Source organism: Amblyomma mixtum, chromosome 1 (genome assembly GCF_055824585.1).
Source record: "Amblyomma mixtum isolate Tamu chromosome 1, ASM5582458v1, whole genome shotgun sequence".
NCBI lineage: Eukaryota > Metazoa > Arthropoda > Arachnida > Ixodida > Ixodidae > Amblyomma > Amblyomma mixtum.
Genome location: NC_143012.1, coordinates 35,219,481 through 35,243,775, shown reverse-complemented (window position 1 = coordinate 35,243,775; position 24,295 = coordinate 35,219,481). Strand labels below are relative to the sequence as shown.

The following is a 24,295-nucleotide window of genomic DNA, read 5'->3' as shown; positions in this document are numbered from 1 at the left end:
CCCCGAAACGTCGGCGCGAAGACCCTCGCCCGCCGAACGACGGCCCACCGCCGACGCGCGAACCATACGGCCGCGCCGTAATGTGGGTCGCTCGGACGGCGACGAGCGACGCCTCCCCCTCTCGCCTCCTCGCCTTCTGTTTTCATAACGGGACGCCGCCTGAACTGCCGCTGGTCGGAGGGGAAGGGAGAGGAGCGTCCAGAGCGACGACGACGAAGACCGCAAGGAAACGCACCTTCCTTAACCCTCGCCTCCGGATGCAAGGGGGGAGGACCTCGTAAGAACAAAAAATACGCGCATACCCCTTTCCCTGGCTTCGCGACGTCGTTAGGAGCCAATCGATTGGGGGCCGATTGATTTCGCCAGCGCGCACATGCACACAAACACACGCAGGGGCGCACACCTTCGACAGAGTTCCTCCGCCTCGCGAGGACAGAAAAAAAAAGGGACTTCGGTACCGCCCGCTGAGGTGCACCCCCTTGCCATTCAGCCTTGGTTCTATTCTTCGAGAGAGGAACGCCAAGACGCGCCTCGGAGAGGAGGGGGCCCGCAAAAAAGGAGAGCAACTGCGCATTTTCTTCGCCGGTGGTTTTCTCTTCCTTTTCTTCTCCCAAGTCGTGTGGATGGGACCCGGCGAAGACGACGACTCTCGCCGCTAAGCCTCCCCCTCTCTGCCTCCCTCTCTTTCCCAGCAGTGGTGTACCGTACACCCGCATCACGGTGCTGGGGCAGCGGCACACGGTGTGGTGCTGGTGGTTGTGGTGACGACCTCCCCCCTTCCCTCAGCTGGGCTTACGGGACCACCGTTGTTGCGGCGGTGAGAGAGCTTCGCCTACTCGCCGCTACGCAGCGCCACGCTTACGGGCCGCCGCTGCCGCCGCTGGCGCACCTGTTCGCGAGGGTAGACAGGTGCGAGCGCGAACGCACCCCGAACGGAGATCGGTGGCGCTGCCGCCGTCGAGACTGGATCAGACGCCGCCGTTCGGGGACCGTACGCGACTACTCTTTCGCCGCGAGACGCACCACGCATGCTGCCGCCGCCGCTGTTCCCGCAGCTCCGCGCCGGGAGGAGGGACGTGGACGCATCAGCTGACGGCGCGGCGCTACTCCAGGAGCACCCTTCATCGGATGCGCGTAGACAGTGAACACTCTCTCGTTTTGTGCTTTGTGTTCTTCGGGCCTGGTCGGCGCTGAGAGATCGACGGACTCCGGGAACCCCTCCTCTGGATTTGCTGTTGACCGTTTTACGAGAGTCAAGTGTTCTCGGTGTTCTTTCGGTTTCGGTTCTCCCATGAGGCGGCCTGGGCGACGTACGGCGACTGGATTGTGCGGCGGCGAGGTTGTGCGGTGGCCTTTGTGACAACGTTGAGTACAGAATCTGCAGTTCCGTCCGTCCACATCTTGTTGTCTTGCAGCTTTTGACCCCCCGTGCAAGGGGCAGCGTGCGATAGACAGGCTGCCGTGAGCAGGCGCTTCCAGTGAGAACCGTAGCGTGTGCGCCTTGTGGGTCCTTGCCCCTTGTTGTGCTGTTAGACGTCTTCGTTCCTCTGTTTGTTGAAAGGCCCGCTTGGTCAGGGCTCCAAGTGCCGCGATGCTCGCCGGAACTCAGACGACGTGGGGTTGCCCGCCCGTGCACATCATGGGTCTTGGAGAAGGACCCAGGGCGGCGGACATGGCCGACTTCCAGGACGTGAGTACTGATTATTGTAACACGCGACATGAAGGAAAGCCGTGCAGGATATGTATCGCACTGGCTTCATATACCTATACTGATAGCGTTTTCAGTTGCCACCATCTTGTCATTCCATCGCTGTTGACTGATCACACGCATGTTTGCGGAGATACGTGTTGCCTGTCCTCTTTTGATAGGTTTTGTGTGGATCCTGCGTTAGTTCCCCAAACCAGCGCTGAAGCTTCGATGCGCAACTATGCGACATGTCACGAATGGTTGCCATTCATACTTCCGCGGAGCGCCCGGTCATTTTATTGTCGCTCGTCTTCAAGACCGTCGTATTCGCGTAACGATGCGGATGCAGTGATTTCCATTAAAGGTGCCGTTCGCGCTATACTGATGTCTGGCAAGTAGGAAGGGGCTCGCCTCCGCGATTAGGAAGCGGGTCGCTGCCCTAAGACGCGTCGGATGTGGATATAAGCGTCGCCAATTCAAGCCGCTTCTGGACACCGCTTTTCCACCACTTTCATCGTTATTACTCCAAGAGTTTAGCACAACAAGAGGCGTTCATGATAGGCAGCATTTTGCTTGCGTGCGAAGATATGTGAAAGTTAGCGGTGACGAAGTGTTAAGTATAACTCTCTGAATTCAAACTTCGCTGCGAGACCAGGAAACTTATCATCCTAGCCGTTCATGGCAGTTATTGAATTTCACGTGAAATCGTTGATAGCGTTATCAAATGAATATGGTTTTGACTGATTTGAAACAGTGTGGCGGATGATAGAGAGGAAAGAGAAATTCGTGACGGTTGTTTTATATAGTGTTCGCTCGGAGTGCCGCAACTGGTTCTCGCGACTCTGATATTCAGCGGGGCAGCACATTTCACGGTCCGCCGCTCTACCCTGTCCGCCCCCGGCCCATTCAGACCGCAGCCTGCTATTGAAAGCTCTTCGTCCCGCAAGCAAGTATGAGCGAAACAACGCGGAATCTTTCGATCAAAGCTGCCACTTGGGACTCAGCTTATGGGGACCGCTGTTTACAAGAGAGGTCTTCGTGAGCGGCACCTATAGGATCGTAACTTGGTCGGGTTTCTCGGGGACTTTTTTTTTTCGTAGTTTTCTCTTGAAACGCTCTGAAGCGATACGCTGCTGCAGAGTGTACGAGCAGAAGGAAAGGTTCAAACCAAGGCATATATTCGTTAACTTTTTTTATCGCTGGAGGAAAGATTAAGGAAAAAAGTCCTTTGCTATGACGCCGTTCGTACACTACGAGTTCCAGAACTCCAATCCGTTATCCCTGATCCTTGAATCGGGCACTTAAATCTGCAGTTCGTACCACTCGGCGTCTGTGAGGCAGATTCTTCCAGCGTCGCTGTCACGCTCCAGTAAAGTGAACGTGTTGTCGGGATAGTTGGTTCAATACTTCAGACATGGTATAGTTGCGCGAAACACACACGCACACACAAGACATGGTACGGGACTAGCCCGCTCGTCCCATACCCTGTCTTGTGTGTGCGTGTGCGTTTCGCGCAACTACCAAGCCCGAAATTATTCATGCAAGTTCGAAAAACCTAAATGCGGGCTTAGCTCATCATAAATTCGACTTAAGTTTTCTCGGCTGCGTCACTACAGCCGTTCTCTATTCTAAGTCTGTTTCGCTTGTGCGAGAACAGGTAGATGGCCGAAATGTCGAGAGAGAAAGAGTGAGATAGGAAGGGCCAGGGTTACCGGAGAACGCTGCAGCTGTGTGAAGCGCCGTTTGGACTAAACCGATTAGAAGCGGAGATTGTTTCGTTATGACCGTTATTTCGCTGTCGCCGCGTCCGATTTACAGCCGCGCGACGTTGTAGAAAATTGCGGCGATTTCCGGCGCGTCGACATTTCGTTCTATCTCGCAACTTTTCTGCGAGGCCGCGTTGCTATAAGCCGCGTCCCTTGTACTCGCCTTGCTTTGCTCTGCAATCTTGCCAACACCAGAGCATTAAATCTGCAGCCTTGGGAATAAAGCCGACGCGCGCGTTATCTTAATAATAGGCCCCCGTTTGCCAGCGCCCGTTTATTTAAGGCGAAAAAACAATTTTCCGTTCAGCCGTACAGGAAGGGTGCATCGTTTAGCGGGTTTTAGCAGTTCACTTTTCGAAGGCAAATGTTCGGTCGGCTTCCGATAAGATTGCTTCTAATCTTGCTCGGACGCCGTAGCGGCGATGTTTTACTGACGACTTTAGCGCAGTTTCTCCTGTCGTCCTTGAACAGGGGCTTATTATTTTTCAATCTTTTTAGGTTGCCCCAACCTAATATGTGTCGTCCTTGGAACAGTTGGGGCGTTAAAAAATGTGTAATGATTATGAATTTTAAGAGTAAGGACACGATAATCGCTGTGTGTCATTGTATACCAACGAGGGGAAGTACGGATCAGGGGAGGAAGCAACTGCATGATGAGGCGCTCTTTAATGATCCCTGGAGATGTCAGCCTGGTAGTCTACCTGGCAAACTTTCGTTTTACGTGCAACACAAAGCCGCTGTGATTAAAGAACTATAGGCGCCAAATTTTTTCTCGCGTGTTTTTTGTTCTTTCAAACGACGCTCTATAGACTGGTATACACGGAGAACCCATGGTATTCGCCTATACGACCGCTAAATAATTTATGATTGAATTTCTTCTTCCATGCTGTTTCGGTTTCATCAACCGAACGATGTCTGGGACGTGTGGTGGATGTTTAGGTCACGTGAGGCACAAAATAACGAAAATATATAACTGCTAACACGTCGTTTGTTGTAATTCTAGCTATTGAACCAGGCCGGTTTAAGTGATGTAGTGGGTTAAAACTACGTATCAGCATTTTTATTGCCGTTTTTCGTGCTTCACGTCACCTAAGCATCAACTACACGTCACAGCCATCGTTCGCTTGATGACGCTTTAACTGCATGAAAGAAGAAATCCAATTATGAATTATTTACCGATTGCAGGCGAAAACAACACGCTCATCCATGTATTATAATGTCTAAAGCATCATTTGAAAGAAGAAAACACAATAAAATTATGTGTCTATAGTCCTTTAACTACCGGAACGCGCTAGATCCCCAGCTCGGCAACATCCTTTTCTTCCGCTGTTTTCTGCGCCATGCTAAAGCTCGTTAGGTTCCGCGCGACGACTCGAAGAGCCTCCCGGGGCTTCGAGAATGCATCGTCTCCTTGTTACATCCGCGCGCTCTCGGCGCCCGCTGTCTGATCGATTACTAACAGAAAGCGTCAAAGACTGACTGAACGTGATGGAGACGACGGAAGGCGGCTATGCAGTCAACCCTGGCGGCGCCGCCCGAACCGCCAGGCACAAAGGAAGAAATATGAAAGCGGACAGTCAGTGGGGCCCGCATAAGCGATTCCGGCGTCTCGGGCAAGTTCAGTGAGCGCGTAAATCCAGCAGCAGCAACCGCTGTCGGGGCGGGTGCGGACGAAAAGAGACAAGCGCCGAGGGACGAAAGCCGTGCGTCTATAGAGTGCACGAAGGCTTCGTGAAACGTTGCATCGGTCGTGATGACGACTGGGGCAAACGGCCGGAGCTCCGCTTGGAACGCGCGCTCACGTATGTGCGGTCGGTACGCCCATCAATCAGATCGTAATTCGGGCATCAGCCCCCGAATTCCCAGCTTTGACACGCTTCGATTGGATTGATTGATTGCGTGTACGGGATCTTTTTTGCACTGCGAAAGGGTCTGCGGGAATATTCTTTTTTTTTTCGCAGGGTGTGCGTTGGCGCTTTTTCTTGCTGAGATAGCTAAGAAAGCGAAGTGGTTCGTACCCTAATCCGAGCACCCAGTGGTTGGCGTAGGAGCCTGAGTTTGTTTGTCTCTTTGGGAATGATTTCTTGTGAAACAGCGCAACGGCACAAGAAATCATGTCTGACCAACGTGCCCATCAGTTATTGTTGTACTCTTTGGGAAGCCTGTGAGAGCGACCTGAATGAAGAACTCGAATAGAATATGCCACACATCATCGGTGCGTTCTCCGTAAACACTCGGTTTGCTGGTGCGGACAGTGGCACAGCGGCTAATCTTCGCAGCGACTGTATTGCATTTCGGATAAAGCACCATCTATAGTTGAGTATTTTACATACATTCTGGTTTAGCCACGAATTTCCGCCGCGGATTTTTGCGAGAGGAAAAGGAGCGAACTTGTTATTCTGAAAAGAAATATTTTCTTTAGGAACGGCTATTCTGAAAAGCAAAATTTTGCTTAGGAACGAGGGCATCGCTACGGTGATAGGCTAAGCCCGTTTAGAGCATGTTGAAAGCATTTCGATTGTTTTATTAGACGTAGTTTTAAGAAATACGGTGCACATCTGCGCGAGGCATGGTCGGAACCTGCCCTGGCGAGAAACACTCCAGCGAGTGCTGCGCGTATTTTACTATTGTTTCGCACAGCGGTCGCTAACTGCTAACGGCGTCGCGGAAACAAGCAGTCCTTGTCCATGGTAATGCCCGATTTAGGAGTAACAGCTAGATGCTCGTCCTTTCCGTAGCGCCACACGTAGTTCACAACCTCAAGCACATTCTATTGTATCGAAACTGTTTGTGTACAAGATTTTGAGCCTGGCGTGGGGAAGTGCTGTGCGTGCTCTAAATGAACCTTCAATAACACTCGCTTAGTTGGTGCTTTGTGCCCTGCACAGTAATGTCGACTATCGTTCACTGAAGAAAGAAAACGAAATGCCGCAGGTGCGCACATCGTGAGTGTAGGCGAGGAGTCGTAATGGTTTCCACACGCGGATTAATTCGCACACGGCATCAAGGCGTTGTAAAACGCATGCTGCTTTATTGCGATACCATTATAATAGCCCTCATGGAAAGGGGGGGGGGGGGGGGGGGTGAAAGGTGGTGTACGGTACGGGAAGATCACTGCACGAGAAGGGCAACCTGACTCTTCCAAGCCCGACCAGTCACGTCCGGCAAAGGCATCAACAGCTTCGAATGCTATCGCGTGGCCAGAACGTAATGTAATTAGGTGTCCCTATTCATCTTTTTTATGTCACTGTACGCAGAACGCGCGACGAAAAAGAAAACAGGAATGCAGAGGGTTTTGTGGAAATTCAAATGAATTTCAATCGGACTACGAAACTGGAGGCGGATGGCGTGTCAAAGTTTGCTCAAAACAGGAAGAAATATTTGGCCTCTACTTGTGTGCAGGACGCCGTTCTGTTCGAAGTGCAATCAGGCGTGTCGTGGGAAAATCGGAAAAAATTGTGTGCTCATTAGAAACAGCATCGGCGATCACTACTACCGTGCAAAGGGCCATCCCTTGTAAAAATGTTCTATAGACAGTCTATAGACTTCTTATGGACTCTATTGCCTTCCTATAACCACGCCGCGGTGGCTCAGTGGTTACGGTGCTCGGCTGCTGACCCAAAAGACGCTGGTTCGATCCCGGCCGCGGCGGCCGAATTTCGATGGAGGTGAAATTCTAGAGGCCCGTGTACTGTGCGACGTCAGTGCACGTTAAAGAACACCAGGTGGTCGAAATTTCCGGAGCCCTTCACTACGGCCTCTCTCATAGCCTGAGTCGCTTTGGGACGTTAAACCCCAATAAACCAATAAACCAAAGCCTTCCTATAAATATTGTTTTTTGTCTATTCACAGTCTGTAGGCTGTCTGTAGACAAACGTCCACTAAAAGTGTATGGTCATAAATCTACAGGTTGTCTATAGACTGTCTGTAGCATTTGTGTTGCCTATAGACTGTTCTCTAGGATTTGTCTATAGAGAGTCTATAGACTTTATAGACAGAAGTCTATGGACAGTCTATAGACTGTCGAAAACAATTTTGTCGATTTCAATTAGTCAACGCGAAAGAATGGTATCAAGGCCGCAGCATGCTCTGTTTAATTCTGTTTGCAGCTGTTAAGCGGCACGATAGATAAGCTTTGAATGTCGCGGTCCACTGTGCTCGTCGCGTCGTGTTAACGTCGCGTCGTGTTAACGTCGCGTCGTGTTAACCATACGAACATTTTGAGGCGTTCGCACGTCCAATTCTCCAGGAGCTGAACGAACCGAGGTATGTCTACTTATCTGTTAGGAGGACACATGAGAGAAGTGAGCAACTTCTTCCTTCGGGGGCTGTTAGGCCTTGCTTTTGTGTCCGTGGTACAACTTATTTTTTAGAAGTTCGGTAGAAAATAAGGGGTACGCAAACTGGGTGAACGCTCACTTTGAAACGACTCGTTTGCTGCCGCTAAAAAAGAATACATTAAACGAGAATGTTGGTTTTGATCGCACTGAGCTAAGTCAGTTTGAGTAAGCGTTTTGAGAAGGTCCAAATGCCTTACCTCTCCCGCAGAGCCGATCCAATGAGGAACATTTCACGAGTAGAATACGACTTCGCGTCTATATCCAGTCGAAAAACACAACAGAAAAGTCCCTGTCGTCACAACAGATTTTTAAGGCGGAAGCCTTTAATGCCTCATCGTTGTAAGCAGAAGTTGTCGACAGAAAATGTCACGCTTTTCAATTGGTCGAAACGGTCGTGACGTCACAGTGCGCAAATTTCAAACGTTGTACTTTGGCTACTAACCATGCAACCAATTAAAGGGATTCTATAGTGATTCTCCAAGTTAGTGGGACTTACTTAACCAATTAGCCTAATTAACCTTCCTAGTCAGACCAGATAAACAAAATAAAACCGAGTAGGAAATTGGCCGGGCTCGGGAATCGAACCCCGGTCTCCGGAGTGCGAGACGAGCACGCTACCACTCCACCATGCCAGCTCGATGGCTTGGAATGAACAAAGGCGCGTCTATATAGTGAATACGGTGTCTTCGTTCACTCCCATCTTCCTCCCTTCCCGTTACGGCGAGGTTTAAGTGACCATCGAGATATGACACACTGATACATTTGCTTTCCTCAAAAACCAATTTACCGATGAGCAAGGCGTACAACCTTTCCTCAAAAAGCGTTGTATTCAAAGGGCAACGCATTGCGCCGAACGGGTGGTGGCGTTCCGTGGACCGCTTGACAGCGCTGCAACAGGCTGTCGCGTTCCACTTCTAAAGGCGAAGCTAAAGCGTCAATAATTGGCAGTTAATTAATGCACCAACAGAATGTGAAGTGAACAATCGCGTAGCAGAATGCAGCACTCAGGCTTTCGCCTTTCACCACTTTAGCCGCTAAAGTTCCTCGTAATTTTTTCTAATGTTTGTGACTAAAAACGTGTGGTAACAACACAGCTACGTGCGGTTGCTACAGAAAATTACGACAGAAAAAAAAACTGCAGTACTACAGAAAAAAGCACTGCAAAACAACAGAAATATCTGTCGTTACGACAAAACTACCCAAAATTTTGTCGTGTTCGTGACACGGTTCTGTCGTTTTTTTACCAGCTGGGTAAACCGCAGCAGTAAACCACAGTAAACCACAGTAAACCACAACCACCACAGCATCTGCACCGTGACAGCTGCGGTCACTGATGAGCTCCTACAATTCGGAGTCGAAATGCCTGTCGCTTACGTCCCATCAGAGTTCTCTGACTGACACAAGGCAACAGACTGTAATACTTGTAATCATCATATAATGTCGGTATACGGTCTAGGAAGTTGCGAAAGCGGTATAACGCGATGCAAATCCAGCGTCTGTAGTGCTTCAGCCGTCGGCACTGCCTTGCGCCAGACCCTCATCTACATCGCGGTCTCGATCATTCGCGCGAAGTATTTGACCGGTCCATAGTTACGTAAACTTCGTAATCGTCAGCAGCGACAAGAACAACGACAGAATCGCCATCGCGGCTATGAGCCCGCCACACGTCCACTCTGTTCGCCCCAGTTTCACTGTCCGTTGTCTCGCGTTCCCCGCAGGTTGGGCGCCAACAACTCGCGTCCTCACACCCGCAGAGATGCGCAGACGCATAAGTGGCTCCCCCCCGTAGCTCGGACAAGGCGTCCCAGTCACGATGGGACGTTGAGGGAAGAGTAGGCGCAAACGGGACACACACACACTGTGCACACTGACGGCAGCGCCCTCCGGTAGCATGTGTAGCACTTACATACATTGCTCAACCATTGAAGTCCCGAGCTCCCCACAGAGATCATCCCGCTTGTCTATTCACACCCTTTGCCCCGACTAAGTTAGGTGCAGCTTGGAAGAAGGATGAATGGGTGAACGGCTACCTACGCGTTCGCAAGTAGTTCCTGGTTTAAACGGCGTCCAAAAAGATAGCCCCTGGTGCACCGTACAAACCACCTGTTTTATGTCCATCAGCGACAGCAACGGTGTGTTCAGTCATACACGGGGCGGAGTTTTAGTAGAGTTAGGCTTACGCTTCAGGCCCGGGAATACTAAAGTAACCGCCGCTTCGCTTGTCCTGTGGGCGAACAAGCTGGTTATTTCCTTGCAGGTGCTAGCTCCGTTAGTGTTTTCAAACGTACCGTTGCTTTCGATGTAATGCTCGCTTTTACCGAATAAGCGTGTGTTGAGTGTTAAGGTCGAGCTTAGCAAAGGCTGTATACTGTATACAAGCGAAATTCGTAGCTCGGGAATGGACAATTCGGAGCAATATGTACCGTGACTGGTATTCGCCTGTCGACCCAGCCCCAAACACACAAAAACAGCTGTTTCAAACTGACGCGTTGATTTACTTCATCGTAAAACCGAGGTTTCGGGATGCGAGAACCTGAAGGGTCAGCTGCAGTACTTTCTCGACCTCTTGGCAAAAAAAAAAAAATAATAAATAAAAAAAATTAAAAAATCTGCGGCGTTGCACTTTCACACCGTTAGGGCCGAACCCGGAATGCCTTCCCCCGCGCTTCTTTCAGTCAAATCGCTGCAAACAGAGCGAGGTTTGAAGTTGCACTGCACTGAACTAACGGAAGAGCGGCTGCGAGGTGACGACACAAAACAACGCGCCGGAGCGTCAGCGACGTGATACGGCGACGAAAAAGTTCGGACACCTCGAAGCTGTAGTCGGGGGAGGGGGGGCACTTGCGATCTACAGGCGATCAGACGCCGCGGCGTCCGCTCCGACAAGCTTTACACACACGGAAGGACGAGATGCTTCTCGCGCTCTCAACACTGCCACCCGGGGGGGTTCCCCTAGACCGCACGCTGGGAGGCTGCAGCGTGCGCGCTGCCCGCGGTGATGCGCTCGGAAGCGATCACGATTCCCGTGTTCCAGCGGCACCCCCGCGTTCGGAGCCGCGCGGGAGGCCGCCGCTACCGGCATCCGCGACCACCGCATCACGAATACGTGCTCATATACCCCTATCGTGCAGGCGGAAGCCCGATGGATTGTGGGCTGAGAAAGAAGCACGTCAGGCGCTGACGTAAGGCGCTGCATCGTGGAGAACGTGTTGCGTGTAAGCTGCTGGTGTTTCAAAGCTTACTACACCGATAACTCGGGTTACTTCCCAAGCGGCGCAGTTATTGGGCCCAATATTGGAGGAAAAAACAGCGCAAACTAAGACAAAGAACACTGAACAAAAGGGGAGACACTACAAGCGCTGACACGCAACTAATAATTTATTAGAAAAACAGAACAAAATCAATACAGTAACCACCCACGACTGCGTACGTCAGTTATGCGTCATAACTGACGTACGCAGTCGTGGGTGGTTACTGTATTTATTTTGTTCTGTTTTTCTAATAAACCTTAGTTGCGAGTCAGCGCTTGTAGGGTCTCCCCTCTTCTGTGTTCGTCTTAGTTTGCGCTGTTTTTTCCACCAGGAATTCACACCAACTAGCCCAAATGTCTGCTTTGCCCAATATTGGAAATGAATGGTTTTCACTCCGGTCCTATGTAGGACCGGCATGTGAAAATACATTTCCAATACTGGGCCAATTAACTGTACTGCTGGGATTACTACACCGGTAACTCACCGATAATATGTTATTACACTTACACTACACCAATAGCATTACTACACCGATAACTCGGTAAACTCGAGTTAACGATGCGTAAGAAACTCTGGCCGGAGTGAGCTCCAAACGATCTCAAGAAAAGTTCGCTCAACTGAGAGTTCGTTTAATCGAATACTGGCTAAATGAAATAGCATACAGAGCGCATAAGATGTACAACAAAGCATCAAAACATCGGATGAGCGATGAAGTCGTTTAAGCTCCAATGATGGAGCGCCGTGGTCGCGGTAAATGTATCGCGAATAAGTTACAAGGACGAACCGGCTGACCGAAACACCACCGCAACCAAAATCAAGAACCAAGGCGACTGCAGGAAGCGAGTGGATTTAGTTAGTGGCGCAAAGAAATGGGTGCGAATTGCGTGAAAAGTTTCGTGGCTCATTTACATAGCTTCCTTCCCTATGTCGCGTGTGCAGCTGTCTCAGGAGCAGCTTGAAGAGCCTTGTTTGACCGATTATAAAAACATGCTCACTGGTTCGTCGAACCGAAACATCCACTATTGTGAAATACGCTCAAACAATAGTTTTTACATTGGATAGGCAGGAAAGCTGCGTGGGATTATTGAAATGTTGATTATTTGGAAATATTCTTCAAAGTATAAGGTTCCCTCAAGTGACGAAGTTCACTCTGCCAGAACTGCAAAGAAGATATTGCTGCAGGGACCCTAAAGTCGTGATCGAACGAAACCGAGAAAAAAAAAAAAACGCGACACGTATGGCCGCTTTTTCTCCACTAACTGCACTTGAGAAGATTGGTTTATTGGTTTATTGGGCTTTAACGCCCCAAAGCGACTCAGGCTATGCGGGACGCCGCAGTGAAGGGCTCCGGAAATTTCGACCGCGTGGGGTTCTTTAACGTGCACTGGCATCGCACAGTACCACATGAGAAGACATCAGACACTTGATCTACTCGTATACTGACTAGTTTCACTAGGAATTGGGCTGCACCTAAAGGAATTGTAAAGGTTTATCAAAAGGAAACACGTTTAATTACCGTCACGTGCACGCAAGCGGTGAGCTCAGCTTCATCGAATTCGTCCGAATAATGTATCGGATAGACCTAGTTAAAAACCACTTCAATCTTTTTTCAAAGATTACTGAGTTTACGCATGCGGGTTTGAGTAAACCAGAGGACAAGCAGCTCATAACCACAGTCTGCCCACCCGCATTCGCTCTGCACGCCGACCGTGGTTTTACGCCCCAGGAAAGACCAGCGCCCTTCGAGATGAGCGATGCCGTCATTTAGACTCTAATGATGGAGCGACGCGGTCCCGGCAAATGTAGCGCGAATAAGTTGCAAGGCCAGACCGCCCGCCCGAAACGCCGCCGCAACCAAAACGCAACGTAGCGAGCCGACCGCGACGAGCCATCGACGACGGCTAAAAAACGGCTAAAAAACGTCGGAGATCACTGCACGGCGACCCGCATTGGGAGAATGCGAAAGCGCCGATGCCTCCTTCACGCTCGTCGCCTTTTGGTTCACTTCAGACTGTTCACTCGCTTTTTGCCTCTTTTTCTGTTTTCAATGTCTACCTCTCTTTTTACTTCTTCCAGTTTTGGCGTCTACCGTTATTTTCACGTCCTCACACTATATGCACGTCCGGGGCTATTTTGACGTCTAAATGGCCGTTGGCCTCTAATTAACTAACTAATCCATATCAATCAAATTTGGTGCACTGCGACATTTTATCATCCTCTCTCATGTGGTTGCGTTTTTTCTCCGCAATTTTGCCGTCTAGCACTGTTTTCACGTCCTCGCACTATATATCGACTATGGAACTAGCTAGCGCTTTGTGCGCATGCGCGTACTGTCGCCCGGTTGAATTTCGATGGAGGCGAAATCCTAGAGTCCCGTGTACTGTGCGATGTCAGTGCACGTTAAAGAACCCTAGGTGGTCGAAATTTCCGGAGCCCTTCACCACGGCGTCCCTCGTAGCCTTAGTTGCTTTCGTACGTTAAACCACAATAAACCAAACCAAACGTTTCACCACTGCGGCAACTGCGGCTCTTCATGGGACGCCGAACTGCCGTCTGGTCGACGCTGGCGCGATATTACTGAAGAAACTAAATAGCTATACAGGAAGAAACAAGAGGAGGTCGGGAGAAAGTCGTTCGCGGTGGAGCTGACGGGCAGTTCCGCAAGCTACTCCCCCTCGCGTCCGCGGTAAGGATGAAGGAAAAAGAACCGCTCACGCGCAGACGAAACGAATAACGCTAGACGAAGAGGACGACGTCGATTAAAAACGGAGCTCGCTCAGAGCGTGGGCACCACTACGCTCGCGTGCAAGTAGTGCTTGTTCTCTCGCGCGCTTCTCTGCGGTCGCGCGCGCGTTCCTTTTTTTCCGCCCTGAGCTAGACCAGGAACACAACAAGCGAGGGAGGAAGAGAGAAGGGCAGAGGCGCGAGTGGGTGGCTATTAAGTATCACATCGCAGCGACCACGGTAATTAAGGAAGAGGAACGCCTCTCTTGTGTTTCGGAAGAGCGCTGGAGCAACGGGCACGCGTGAGCGCGGATGAGTGTGCTTTTTTCCAAGCGACCACCGATATCACCGACGCCATTTTCCCCTCATATTCGCGGGTTGTTCCTTATTGTTTTCGGTCCCGTACCTGCGTGTACTTCCTCGCTAGGCTAACAGAAGTTGCGCCGGTATAATGACCGTCCTGCTCCGCGGAGCCTCCGTCTCTGTGTGAATCTCAGTCGTCCGGGACGTAAAACGTCGCTGCTTCTCCGCACAGCTATGCAGTTCTTCCCCGCAGAGAAAAAGACAGTTGTGACTGACGAGGAAGTAGCTTCCTCTATTTCCCGCTTGTTCCACCTGTGCGCCACTCTGCTTTTCTGAGTGTCTTTGGCCGGCGATCCCGGTATTGACTCTGTCCGCTTTAACAAAACAATCAAGATAAGCCATTAAAAGTATCCTCCCCCCCCTCCCTCTCGTGTTCAACCACGCATAGACGCACGTATTCCCTTCCGTGCTCTCATTTCCTTCCTATACCTGTCCTTCCTAGCTCAAACAGCGTAAACTGCAACGATCTTGACCCCGGCTCTCCGCTCGTTTCTGGTCTTTCCTTCCTTGGATCGCGAAACAAAGGCGTTCTTTCTTTCTTCCTTTCTTTCTTTCTTTCTTTCTTTAGGATACTGCCGAATTTTTGCAGGCGAGGAGCCCTGATGAGTAACGAAACAATCGTTCGCACTCTCCCCTGAGTGTCCTGTGTCGTTCGCTTCCCCATATCTACTCTTTCTGTGGATGGTGACGTTGCGCTCTGATTTGATTAGCAGCTTGCATATATATCTCATTAGGCGTGGTCCATGCCTCATAATACATTGAGTTTATTGTTTTGGCTATAACAAGGGAGTAATTACTCACTGACGTCCACCCAAGCGCAGCTATACGGCTACAAAGGAAAGCTATAGAGCTATACAGCTATGGGAAGGGAAGCTATACAGCTATGCGCTGGACACTGGCCTCCTCGTCAAACTTTAGAAGTTTTTTTATGTCACCAATTGGATTGTCTAAATCGCGTCTTTCTTCAGACCCTTTTTCCACGCAAACTAGCACGCCGACGGTTCCAAATACCCCGCAAAAAAAAAAAAAAAAAAACTCCGGTTTTCACTGGGGCGGCTTTCTCTTCTATTTCTATATCGTGACAGGCCCGTATATGCTACAGCACAACTTCCGGTTAATGACGCATTGTTTTAATGTGCGAGTAGCTTGTAGAAATTTTCCGTCCATTTATTGGCGCAGGCTGCAACTCCCACAGTGAAAACGATTTATGTGGCTGAGTATACACTCTAAACACCTATATGGGAGTAAAAAAAAGAGTAATAAAAGGGAGCACGCGGGATAGAGCGTTGTGTCGTGATCAGGTCATCGGTTTGGTTTATTGGTTTATTGGGGTTTAACGTCTCAAAGCAACTGAGGCTATGAGAGACGCCGTAGTGAAGGGTTCCAGAAATTCTGGGGTTCTTTAACGTGCACTGACATTGCACAGCACACGGGCCTCTAGAATTTCGCCTTCATCGAAATTCAGCCGCGGCCAGGATCGAACCCGCGTCTTTGGGGTCAGCAGCCGAGCGCCATAACCACTGAGCCACCGCGGCGGGGCGTGCTCAGGTCATCATCGCGGTCATCATCACCCTGTTAGTCGCTGCAAGACAGTCGTGGGAGGCATTGGGCTGGGTCACACGCATTGCCGGCATCCCACTCACATCTTTATCGGTTACATCCCTTCCTATGATCGAAATGCCTGCAGAAGAGAAGGAACTTTAATTTTCCGCGTGCAAAAGATGAGACGTGTGCTCCTCAGGAAACACAATTATTTGTCGCCCTGTGTACGCGCCACACAGTGAATGCTCGCCTCTCCTATTTTCATAGCCATGACCACGAATACTTTTCCGTACTCGTCCTTCATTTGAAGTTCTGGCATTCCCCGCATCACGTGACTGCCATACTTGCCTCTCCTTGTTTAATGCGTGCCTTCTACCCAATCCTTATCGATCCGTGAAGCTCGCATTCTTCGCCGAATACAGTTTAATCTCCTACGTACACCAGCCAAACTTTATCTGTACCGGCAGATTTCCACACCTCAGTGCCCAAACTGTCCACACACATATGCAGACATAGAACACTGCCTTACACAGTGCCACGCAGCCTTCCAGTCCCCCGCCTATCCTTTCCCCCCACGCCCACCGTGGCCCATCTGGCTCGCCTCCCTGGATCTAAAACTGCAACATGCCCTCGTCGCCTTGGCCCAGGACCTATTGAACGCCTAACAGAAAGGCTGTTTTAATAAAAGTGTCACACCACCACCACCTTCTACCGTCTGGCGCAAAGCGAAGGCACTTTTCATAAAAGAGCTATGGGATCCTCTTCCGGCTTGACTTCAACTGTATTAACGCCCCAACTGATAAAGCAGTTATTGTTTATCTCCCACAGTGCTATTTGTGTACGGTCAAGTGGGAAGACAGCTTTGCGGGGTAGTTAAATGATGTAACATTCTCCTGGCGTACCCTCTATGTGATCGTCGCTTGTGTAGAAACCGTGCTGAGATTACTGCAATTCGCGCAATGCCAGCAGAGACATGAAACGAACTAAACAACGATAAAGCTGCCCGTATCGAATGCAGTTCTCGTGAAACCGCGTTCAGCCACGATGGTATCAGTGATATTCGAATCTTAACGAGCCAGCTGCTGTAGCACTACAGGAAAACGCAGTCCTAGCATTGCGCCCGCAAGTCAGCGCATGAAAACTACCGCAGCTGCTCGAATATTAGTCTTAATGACTTCTTTCGTGTATGGTTACGACTTGCTCACGTATGGTCAATTCACTAGCAAACCAGAGATTAACTATCACCGGCCGAAACGCAACGGGCGCGACGGGCAAGCCGGGTTTTACTATGCCCCGGGCGTTCTGTTTCAAGCCATTATGGTTAATAATAAAAGGTAGGACTGCGCGAATGAGACAGGACGTGCTACTATACCATTATAGTTGGAGACGAACGACCAAGCACCCAACTTCGGACTCGGCGCCACAAAAATAAATTCTCAGCGCTGAAAAAAAACTTCCCCGTCGTAATAATGTGTCGGTAATTTCCTACCCGCGCCCTTCGGGTTCCCGAGAAAAATCTCTCTCCTGCCAGACTCCGGGCCGTGCGCTTTAGCGATTTCCGCGTTTATATACTGGTATAATAACCGTAGCGTCCCCCGTATAATTTGCTAATAACCACGGCCTGATGTATGAACCCGACGAGTGGCAAGAAATAACGTGTCGTGCCGTTTCTACGGGAGTGTGTCTGGCTCTTATCGGGGGGCGAAATTGTCGCCGGTAACTCTCGAGAAGAAAAGCAAAAAGCAAAAAGAAAGAACACATGCGGTGAGTCGCTGAGGCCGACCGGCGGCGGCGACCGCCTCGTGCTTAGACTAAAACAGCCCACGTAATAGCGATCGAAAGACAGGAAGACTTCAGGGACGCCGTTTAGAGAGACGGGGGAAGGAAAAAACAAAAATGTAAAGAGACACAGCGACTTAAAGTGGAGGAGGCAAGTGAGGTCGATTTCTAATTCACGCATGCCTGCCCCTCGGAGCACACCTCCGCAAACGCTTGCCCTCTCTCTCCACCTATTTCCCTCTCCCATCCGATCGCACGAGCATGAACGCACTGCGTTGCGTACAAAATGAGCCTGTCAGCAATCAGCGACGCATTCGGGACACGTACTTGCGTGCAGCGTCGCCACGAGGTATAAGCTCGCCAAATGGCGAGTTATATACGTATACCCGGGCGGACCCGAACTCCCTCCCGTGGTTTCGAGAAACTTCACGAGTCTAAAGCGCCCCTGGCTGGCTTCTTTTTTGCCTCATAGCTCGGATTCTCATTACGCAACGCCTGCATCGCCGGTGTTCGAAGCGGGCGGGACGTTGTACGATGCTGCCTCGTTAGGCCTAACTGCGGCCACACCGGGACGCTCGTTACGGAGTCCGTCACGCGTTCGTAGACACACGAAACCACTGCACACAATCACCGAGCGAGTCTTGACGAGCCACCCCGTTCAGAGTCAGAGGCTGGCCCAGCTATAAGCTGGTAAAACATTTGTGCAAAGCGTTTGCGTGCCTGCAACTAACCTCGGGTTCTAAGCAATTATTAATCATTCGGGAACTACTGCGACAACAAGCTCGCTGCTCGGAGGGACGATCGATAGGTCGTTATAATTAACGGCAACTATCCGTTAAGAATGCCCTGTCCGCGCCACCCGGTCTGATGGGGGCCAGACCGGGTCCGCATACTGCACACTAATAGCGACGCTCGTACCACTCTGCCCACGCGAAGGCTCGGCCTGTGTCACACTGTAGCCGAAACACCGGTAATTATGCGCGTGCATACTTCGCCTTGGCATATCGGTTCCCGCTAGGCGGGGGCCCGCCGGGCGCGTTTCGCATCGGGCTCCTCCGGTGGTGGTGGTCTGGCCCAGGCGACACTGTCTATATCGGCCGAATCGGCGGCGGTCCCGGCGACGCTTCGAAGATTGCGGGCCGAAGGTGTGAACCGGTTAAGCGGACGTGCCAGGTGTTAACGCTGCAGTGCCCCGAGGCCAGGCACGAAGGAGAGAGCGAGAAAGCTTTCATTCCTCCGACGTTCTTCGGAGAGACGGAACAGTGCTGCAACTGGAGAGCGGAGTTCAAGAAAACCATCGCACCACTGATTCCTAACCGGGCGCGGGAGCAGCTTTGCTCCGCCTCCGCGGTGTTCCGGCAGTTCGTTTCGCCGTGCTTCTAGACTGAACCTTCACTCCCGTCCTCTCCACTCCTTATCTGCTCCCTTACAGTATACATCACCTGTTCAGGACACCCTACCGGTTCTTCTTAGCGGCTTCTTAGTGACTCTCATGCATGACCGACTGTGAGAAGCCGGGTGAAGCCATCCATCCTCCGTGCACGTATAACCAGCTACTCTGTTACACCATTTTCTTTTTTCTCGAGTTAAAACTATTTCGACTACTGCTACTGCCACACTTCTTTCTATACGCGATAAGCCTAACCGATTCTGGAAGATAGAACGTGCCACTTAGAGAGCAAAGTGCTTAACTGCGTGCGACACGTTAGACACAGGCCTTAAACGTGTCGCGTATGTAGATGGATGAGTATTGAAATAACAAAAAAAAAAAAATACAAGTGGGAATAGGGGGGATGGATTGGTGGTTTGGCGACGCGAAAAAGAGAACGCGAGGAAGGCCTCGACTTTGCTGCCCTTCCACTCCGTTTCGACCATCGCTCTTTCTCTCTCCCCTCTCATGGTGGATGTTAGGGCACGAGCGCGCGCATGCTGGAGAGTGTATAGGGGACCGCAGCTTCGCAGGGGGGCGCTGCGGACGCCAGTGAAAAGCGCCCTCTCCGACTGACTCCGTATTTTTGTCCGGGCAAACCGGTCACCCCTCCCATTGAGTAGCTGCGCGAGCAGCGCGCTTTCCTCTGAAAAAAAGCCAGTTCTGCACGTACTTTGCACGTGTTGGCCAGCGTGCAAATCTCTTTGTGCAGTCCCGAGCTTTTTCCCTCGTGCTTGAACGCTGGCGAGCTTCAGAGGATTGGCAAAATGTACAGGGGCGCTAGAAAAAAATGCGAACAGCACGGCGCCCACGCGCTGCGCAGTCGGAATTTATCTTCAATGCGTTTTTATCTCGGTAGTAACAAAAAGACGCTAGAGTGGTACATTATTGTATCACGGATGTCTCTAGCGTATTTGTGTTGCGAGCCAAGTATAAGCGTGACGAAAATAAATTCCAACAGCGGAGAGCCTAGGCACTCCGCTGTTCGCACTTCTTTCGGTCGCAGCAGTACGCTCTGAGATGTAGGTTAAAAGAAATAGTGGACAGTGAATTTTTTTTTTCGCTGCGAACTTGAAAAAAGAACTGCTAGTGGATCAGGCTCACTACGTGAAGCAGATTGTTGACGAAAAAGCCGGTACCGTAACGGCGAAATGTGTATCGCAAGTAAATGACGAGATCATTTAAGACGTGGAATTCGAGGTAAATACCATTTTTTTTTGGCACGGCCATCTTCGCAAGATGCTTAATTTCGTTGGGTGACTGAGCACTTCGGTGCATGCAGGTTTGTTGGCCAAATATTAATGATTTTGTTACGTGTTTCGATGAATAATGATGGAAATAATTTTTATTTTAACTTAAAATAAAGTGCCCTTAAGGCGACACGCGAGGCTGAGGAGAAAAACGAAAACACGCACGAAATGCGCCTACCAGCTGCTTGCTATATACGGCTAAGAGAAAAATTGCTCTAGTTTGTCAATCGCTACAACGGAGATAAGCGGTTCGTATATTTATTTTAATTCCGATTACAGCGCACGCGCATTCCCAAAACAATTATTTGCAGAGCCATCGCTCATATGCAAACGCTCATTCATGTGCAAGCAAACATTTTGATTATTTTTATGTCTTGAAATTTTTTACATGTAAAGCAACTTCGAAAATTGAGCCCGGCGTCACAAGTCGGAACATTCAGGCGATCACTGACCTTGCCTCACACGCGTCTGCATAATGCCGCTAGCTGCAGTCAGTCTCCAAAATAAAAAACGGTAAAAAAAATGAGTTTCGTTAGCGCGAGCTTTACTAAACACTGCATGCTTAGTGAATTACAGCAAAAACTACGCAGAAATAATATTACGCGTGCGACATACCAAACGTGTTTAGTAACAGGAAAAAGCTTACTTCACCCTGCCCATAGCAGTTATCGAGGCCTGCCGTTTCTCGTTCTGATCCATTTCATACGCAACAATTCCGGACAAAAACATTTTTGAATAGTAAAAAATGTATGACCACATTTTTTTTTCATATACTGGAAGATTTGACTATAGCAATCTCCCATCGATAGGCTTGCATTTTTTTTTCGTATTAACGTTTTTCCTATCGTCAACTGCTCGATACGAGCGATGAAAAATATTTAAGATTTTGCTGCATATAGAAAGGGTGGACCATTACCTTCAATATTTCCGTTACTGTACGTTACAATTTTCCAATATTAAATTTTTTTCCCAAGAATGTAGGACATCACCAGGAAATCTGTAGATTTACACGGGCATTCCTTGGCCGTTGATGTTCAGAGAACTATTGTGACAGCCGCACACACAACCAGTTTCTCCACTCTTAGAACGCCGCGGAATTCACAGCGAGCGGCAACACCACTTTTGTGCGCCCGCGAGCAGGACGGCACGTGCTCACAATGAAAGAGAGAGTGCCAGCTGCGCGAGCAGCACGCGCGTACCAGCCGACAGGCTGCTGGCTCAATGCGCTCCGCCGGCGACGTGCCCGGACAGCAACGCCAAAATGACCGGCAGGGGAGAAGTGGCGCTGGTGCAGTGGAAGCAAACTTCAGGTGCGCTTCCCTATACGAGAGTTGATGCGGCGCGCGAATGTCCACAGCAATGCTCATGCTAACAGTTTCGCTACTCAACATGGCCAGCGCTCTAAGAGGGACCCATAATTCTTAAGTTTGGTCCTCCTCAGTGCACTTTGCCGAACAAATGGCGGAACAGGCAGCTATCCATGCAGGCAATACTGTTCAACCTCGTTATAATGAAGTTGAAGGGGCCCTGCGATTACTTCGTTGCAGCCGTCGCTTCGTTACAGCCCGCGTTGACCGAGCTTTCTAGGGAAATCGTCATTCCTTCGTTATGTTCATTATTTCGTTATAACGAGGTTCGGTATAAGCGCCGCAGTTATTGCATCTTTCAACATACGACATGTCGACGTTGTGTCATTATTACCAGGTCGTTATATCCCCCTGAACAAAACGCACAAACGGCGGTTATATCATTTCCTGCTTGGGAAAACTGCCTGTTCTTCCATTAGTTGGACAAACTGCACTGCTGAAAAGCCAACTATGGAATTGGGAAACTGTCCCAAATTACCTCTGGCCAGTTTCAGATCTACGTCGAAGCTCATCGGCTGTTCTCGCGTACATAGTTTTGGAAGGACAGGGAGGACACCTGTATATAGCTGGTCCTACTTAGGGGTGTAGCGTGTGCTCTCTGGCGGCGAGACCTATACACAAAACTCGGCTGGAATGATGACGTCACTCTCTTCCGCTGCCAGAAAGAACAGAACGAATGGTAGGCCTCCTGACCGGCACTCTGCTATGCGCATGCGTCCGCGCTGGGAGCAGCCCATCACAGGCGGCTCTGCGTTTGTTCAGAAGCCGCCGATGTGCTGCCTACGGGTACCAAGAAACAAAAACAAAAAAAAAGAAGCTTAAACAACATTGGAGCGGAGCTTTGACCGACGCTAGGAAGACAGAGAGATCGGGCGGCCGTTTGGCGGCGCTGGGGCAATCACGCCTATCGGGGCTCATATCACACGCGCCGGTTCACCGGAGGGGAGGAGACGACGCCGCCGCCGCCTCACAAACCTCACCCCCCCCCCCCTCACCCCTCCCCAACCTTCCTCCCTCACCATCCCACCACGACCACCACCTTCCCCACTGAGTAATGGGCCGATTGTTCCTCGCGGCGTCCACGTCGCTTCCGAACGCATAAATCTCCGCGCAAAAAAAAAAAATGAAAAAACAGAAAACAAACAAATAAAGAGTAGTCGCGCAGAGCGTGACGAGAAAGGGACGGTCCTCACGCGCCTTTTGGTTGACCCTATCGCTCGCTCCAAAAAGAAAGCCGCGAAGTGCGATAAAGGTTTTGGAAGAAAAGAAACTTCGGCAGCACCCACGGGTGGGTTGTGCGGAAGCGGGGATGGGCAGCTGACGGTTCCAGCGCTGCCGTTACGTAGGAGGCGGCCGTATATCTTGAAATGCCGCCTTACGCAACAGTGGGTGCTAATGGGGGCCCGATTCGTCCGCCTCTACCGGCTGACGCACAGGGAAGAAGGATAAATGGATGGGTACAGTGGGTACAATATAGCTGAGCTGTGTGTGTGCATGTGGAAAACGCCGTGGCGTCTATAGCACCTGGTGCGCCATTGTGTGAACGGCAGAATGCGGAAGGCGGGTTCAAGGGTCCCGCAGCTTCCTCTCACGCGAGGCGCGCCGCTCATGAGGCGGAGAAGCTAAGCTTCCGCGCCTTGTTGTGCCGTAACCTGTTGCATAAGCCTTCTGTATAAGGTATATACATTGTATCGTATAGAGAACGTACCGGAGCCACCAGAGGTGTCGCTAATAACAGGAGTTGAAGCGTGCGCTGCGAAGATCGTTTAGGCTTACAAATAACGCGGAGAGGAAATTAGTGCAAGAGGCTGGATGCGTCGGTCGGATAGGGACAGTACTGTGAAAGCTGACGCAATTAATTGTAATTCATTGATTAGATCGGAAGAAAAGATTTTATTGCATTATTGCCGCGGGAACTTTGAGGCGGCGAAGGCGTATTCTGTATTTTCAATCATGCGCGATGCACGCACGCTCACGCTGCCTGGCTTTCCGGCATAGCACATATGCTTGGCTACGCTGAAGACGCATGCGCAAATGACAGAGAGGGTGCTTGCTTTCCGTTCCTCTAGTTACGAGTCTAGGCGTTGTCACTTTTCTTTAAGCTGTGCGAAAGGACGGGACGAGTGAACAAAGTAGCTATACACGGCACTCACCTGTTAACGCACCTAACAGTTCGTTACAAACGCTTGTGAAGTAATTGCCCCCCCCCCCCCCCCCCACACACACACACACTTTTTTTAGTGAAACGCTTCAAATGGCCAAGCTGTCCCATCGTAAATGCAACGTTTTTCAAACAGCGAAAGAGTGGCATTTTATTTACGAACTATTTCACGTTTGCTCCACCTGTACACCCTTGCGGTTCTGCATCAGTGCACTGCACCCAATTGTATCATTTCACACTGTAGCAAACAGCCCGATACTTTTTTACCGTTATCGTATATCAGTGCACATCGCTATACCTTATCGTCCACTGTTCTGTCTTGTAGCGCACCTTACTGTACTGCACCCTACCGTTCTACACCGTACCTAACAGCACAGTGTCTCAGTGTTGCGCAGCGCACATATACCGAACCATATACCATGTACACGAACCATGTACACGAACCATATACCCTGTTGCGGCATCCAGCACCGCACATAACTGTACTGTCCCTTACTGGTACCGTACCTTACCGTACCTTACCGTATACCGCACCGAACCTTACCGTATACCGTACAGCACTGTACCGCATTCCTTACAATACATAACTGTACTGTCCCTTACCGTACCGTAGCTTACCGTATACCGTACCGGACC

At 50.4% G+C, this 24,295-nt stretch overlaps 1 protein-coding gene across 1 annotated transcript in view; it reads left to right on the top strand.

Annotated features, from left to right (window-relative positions):
* The first annotated feature begins 929 nt into the window (after positions 1-929).
* LOC149365988 (uncharacterized) overlaps positions 930-24,295 on the top strand; it is a 199,079-nt gene continuing 175,713 nt past the window's right edge. The window contains exon 1 of the mRNA XM_089547457.1: positions 930-1,690. Coding sequence (XP_089403583.1) covers positions 1,592-1,690 — 99 coding nt within the window. The 5' untranslated portion in view covers positions 930-1,591. The remainder of the gene's footprint in view (positions 1,691-24,295) is intronic.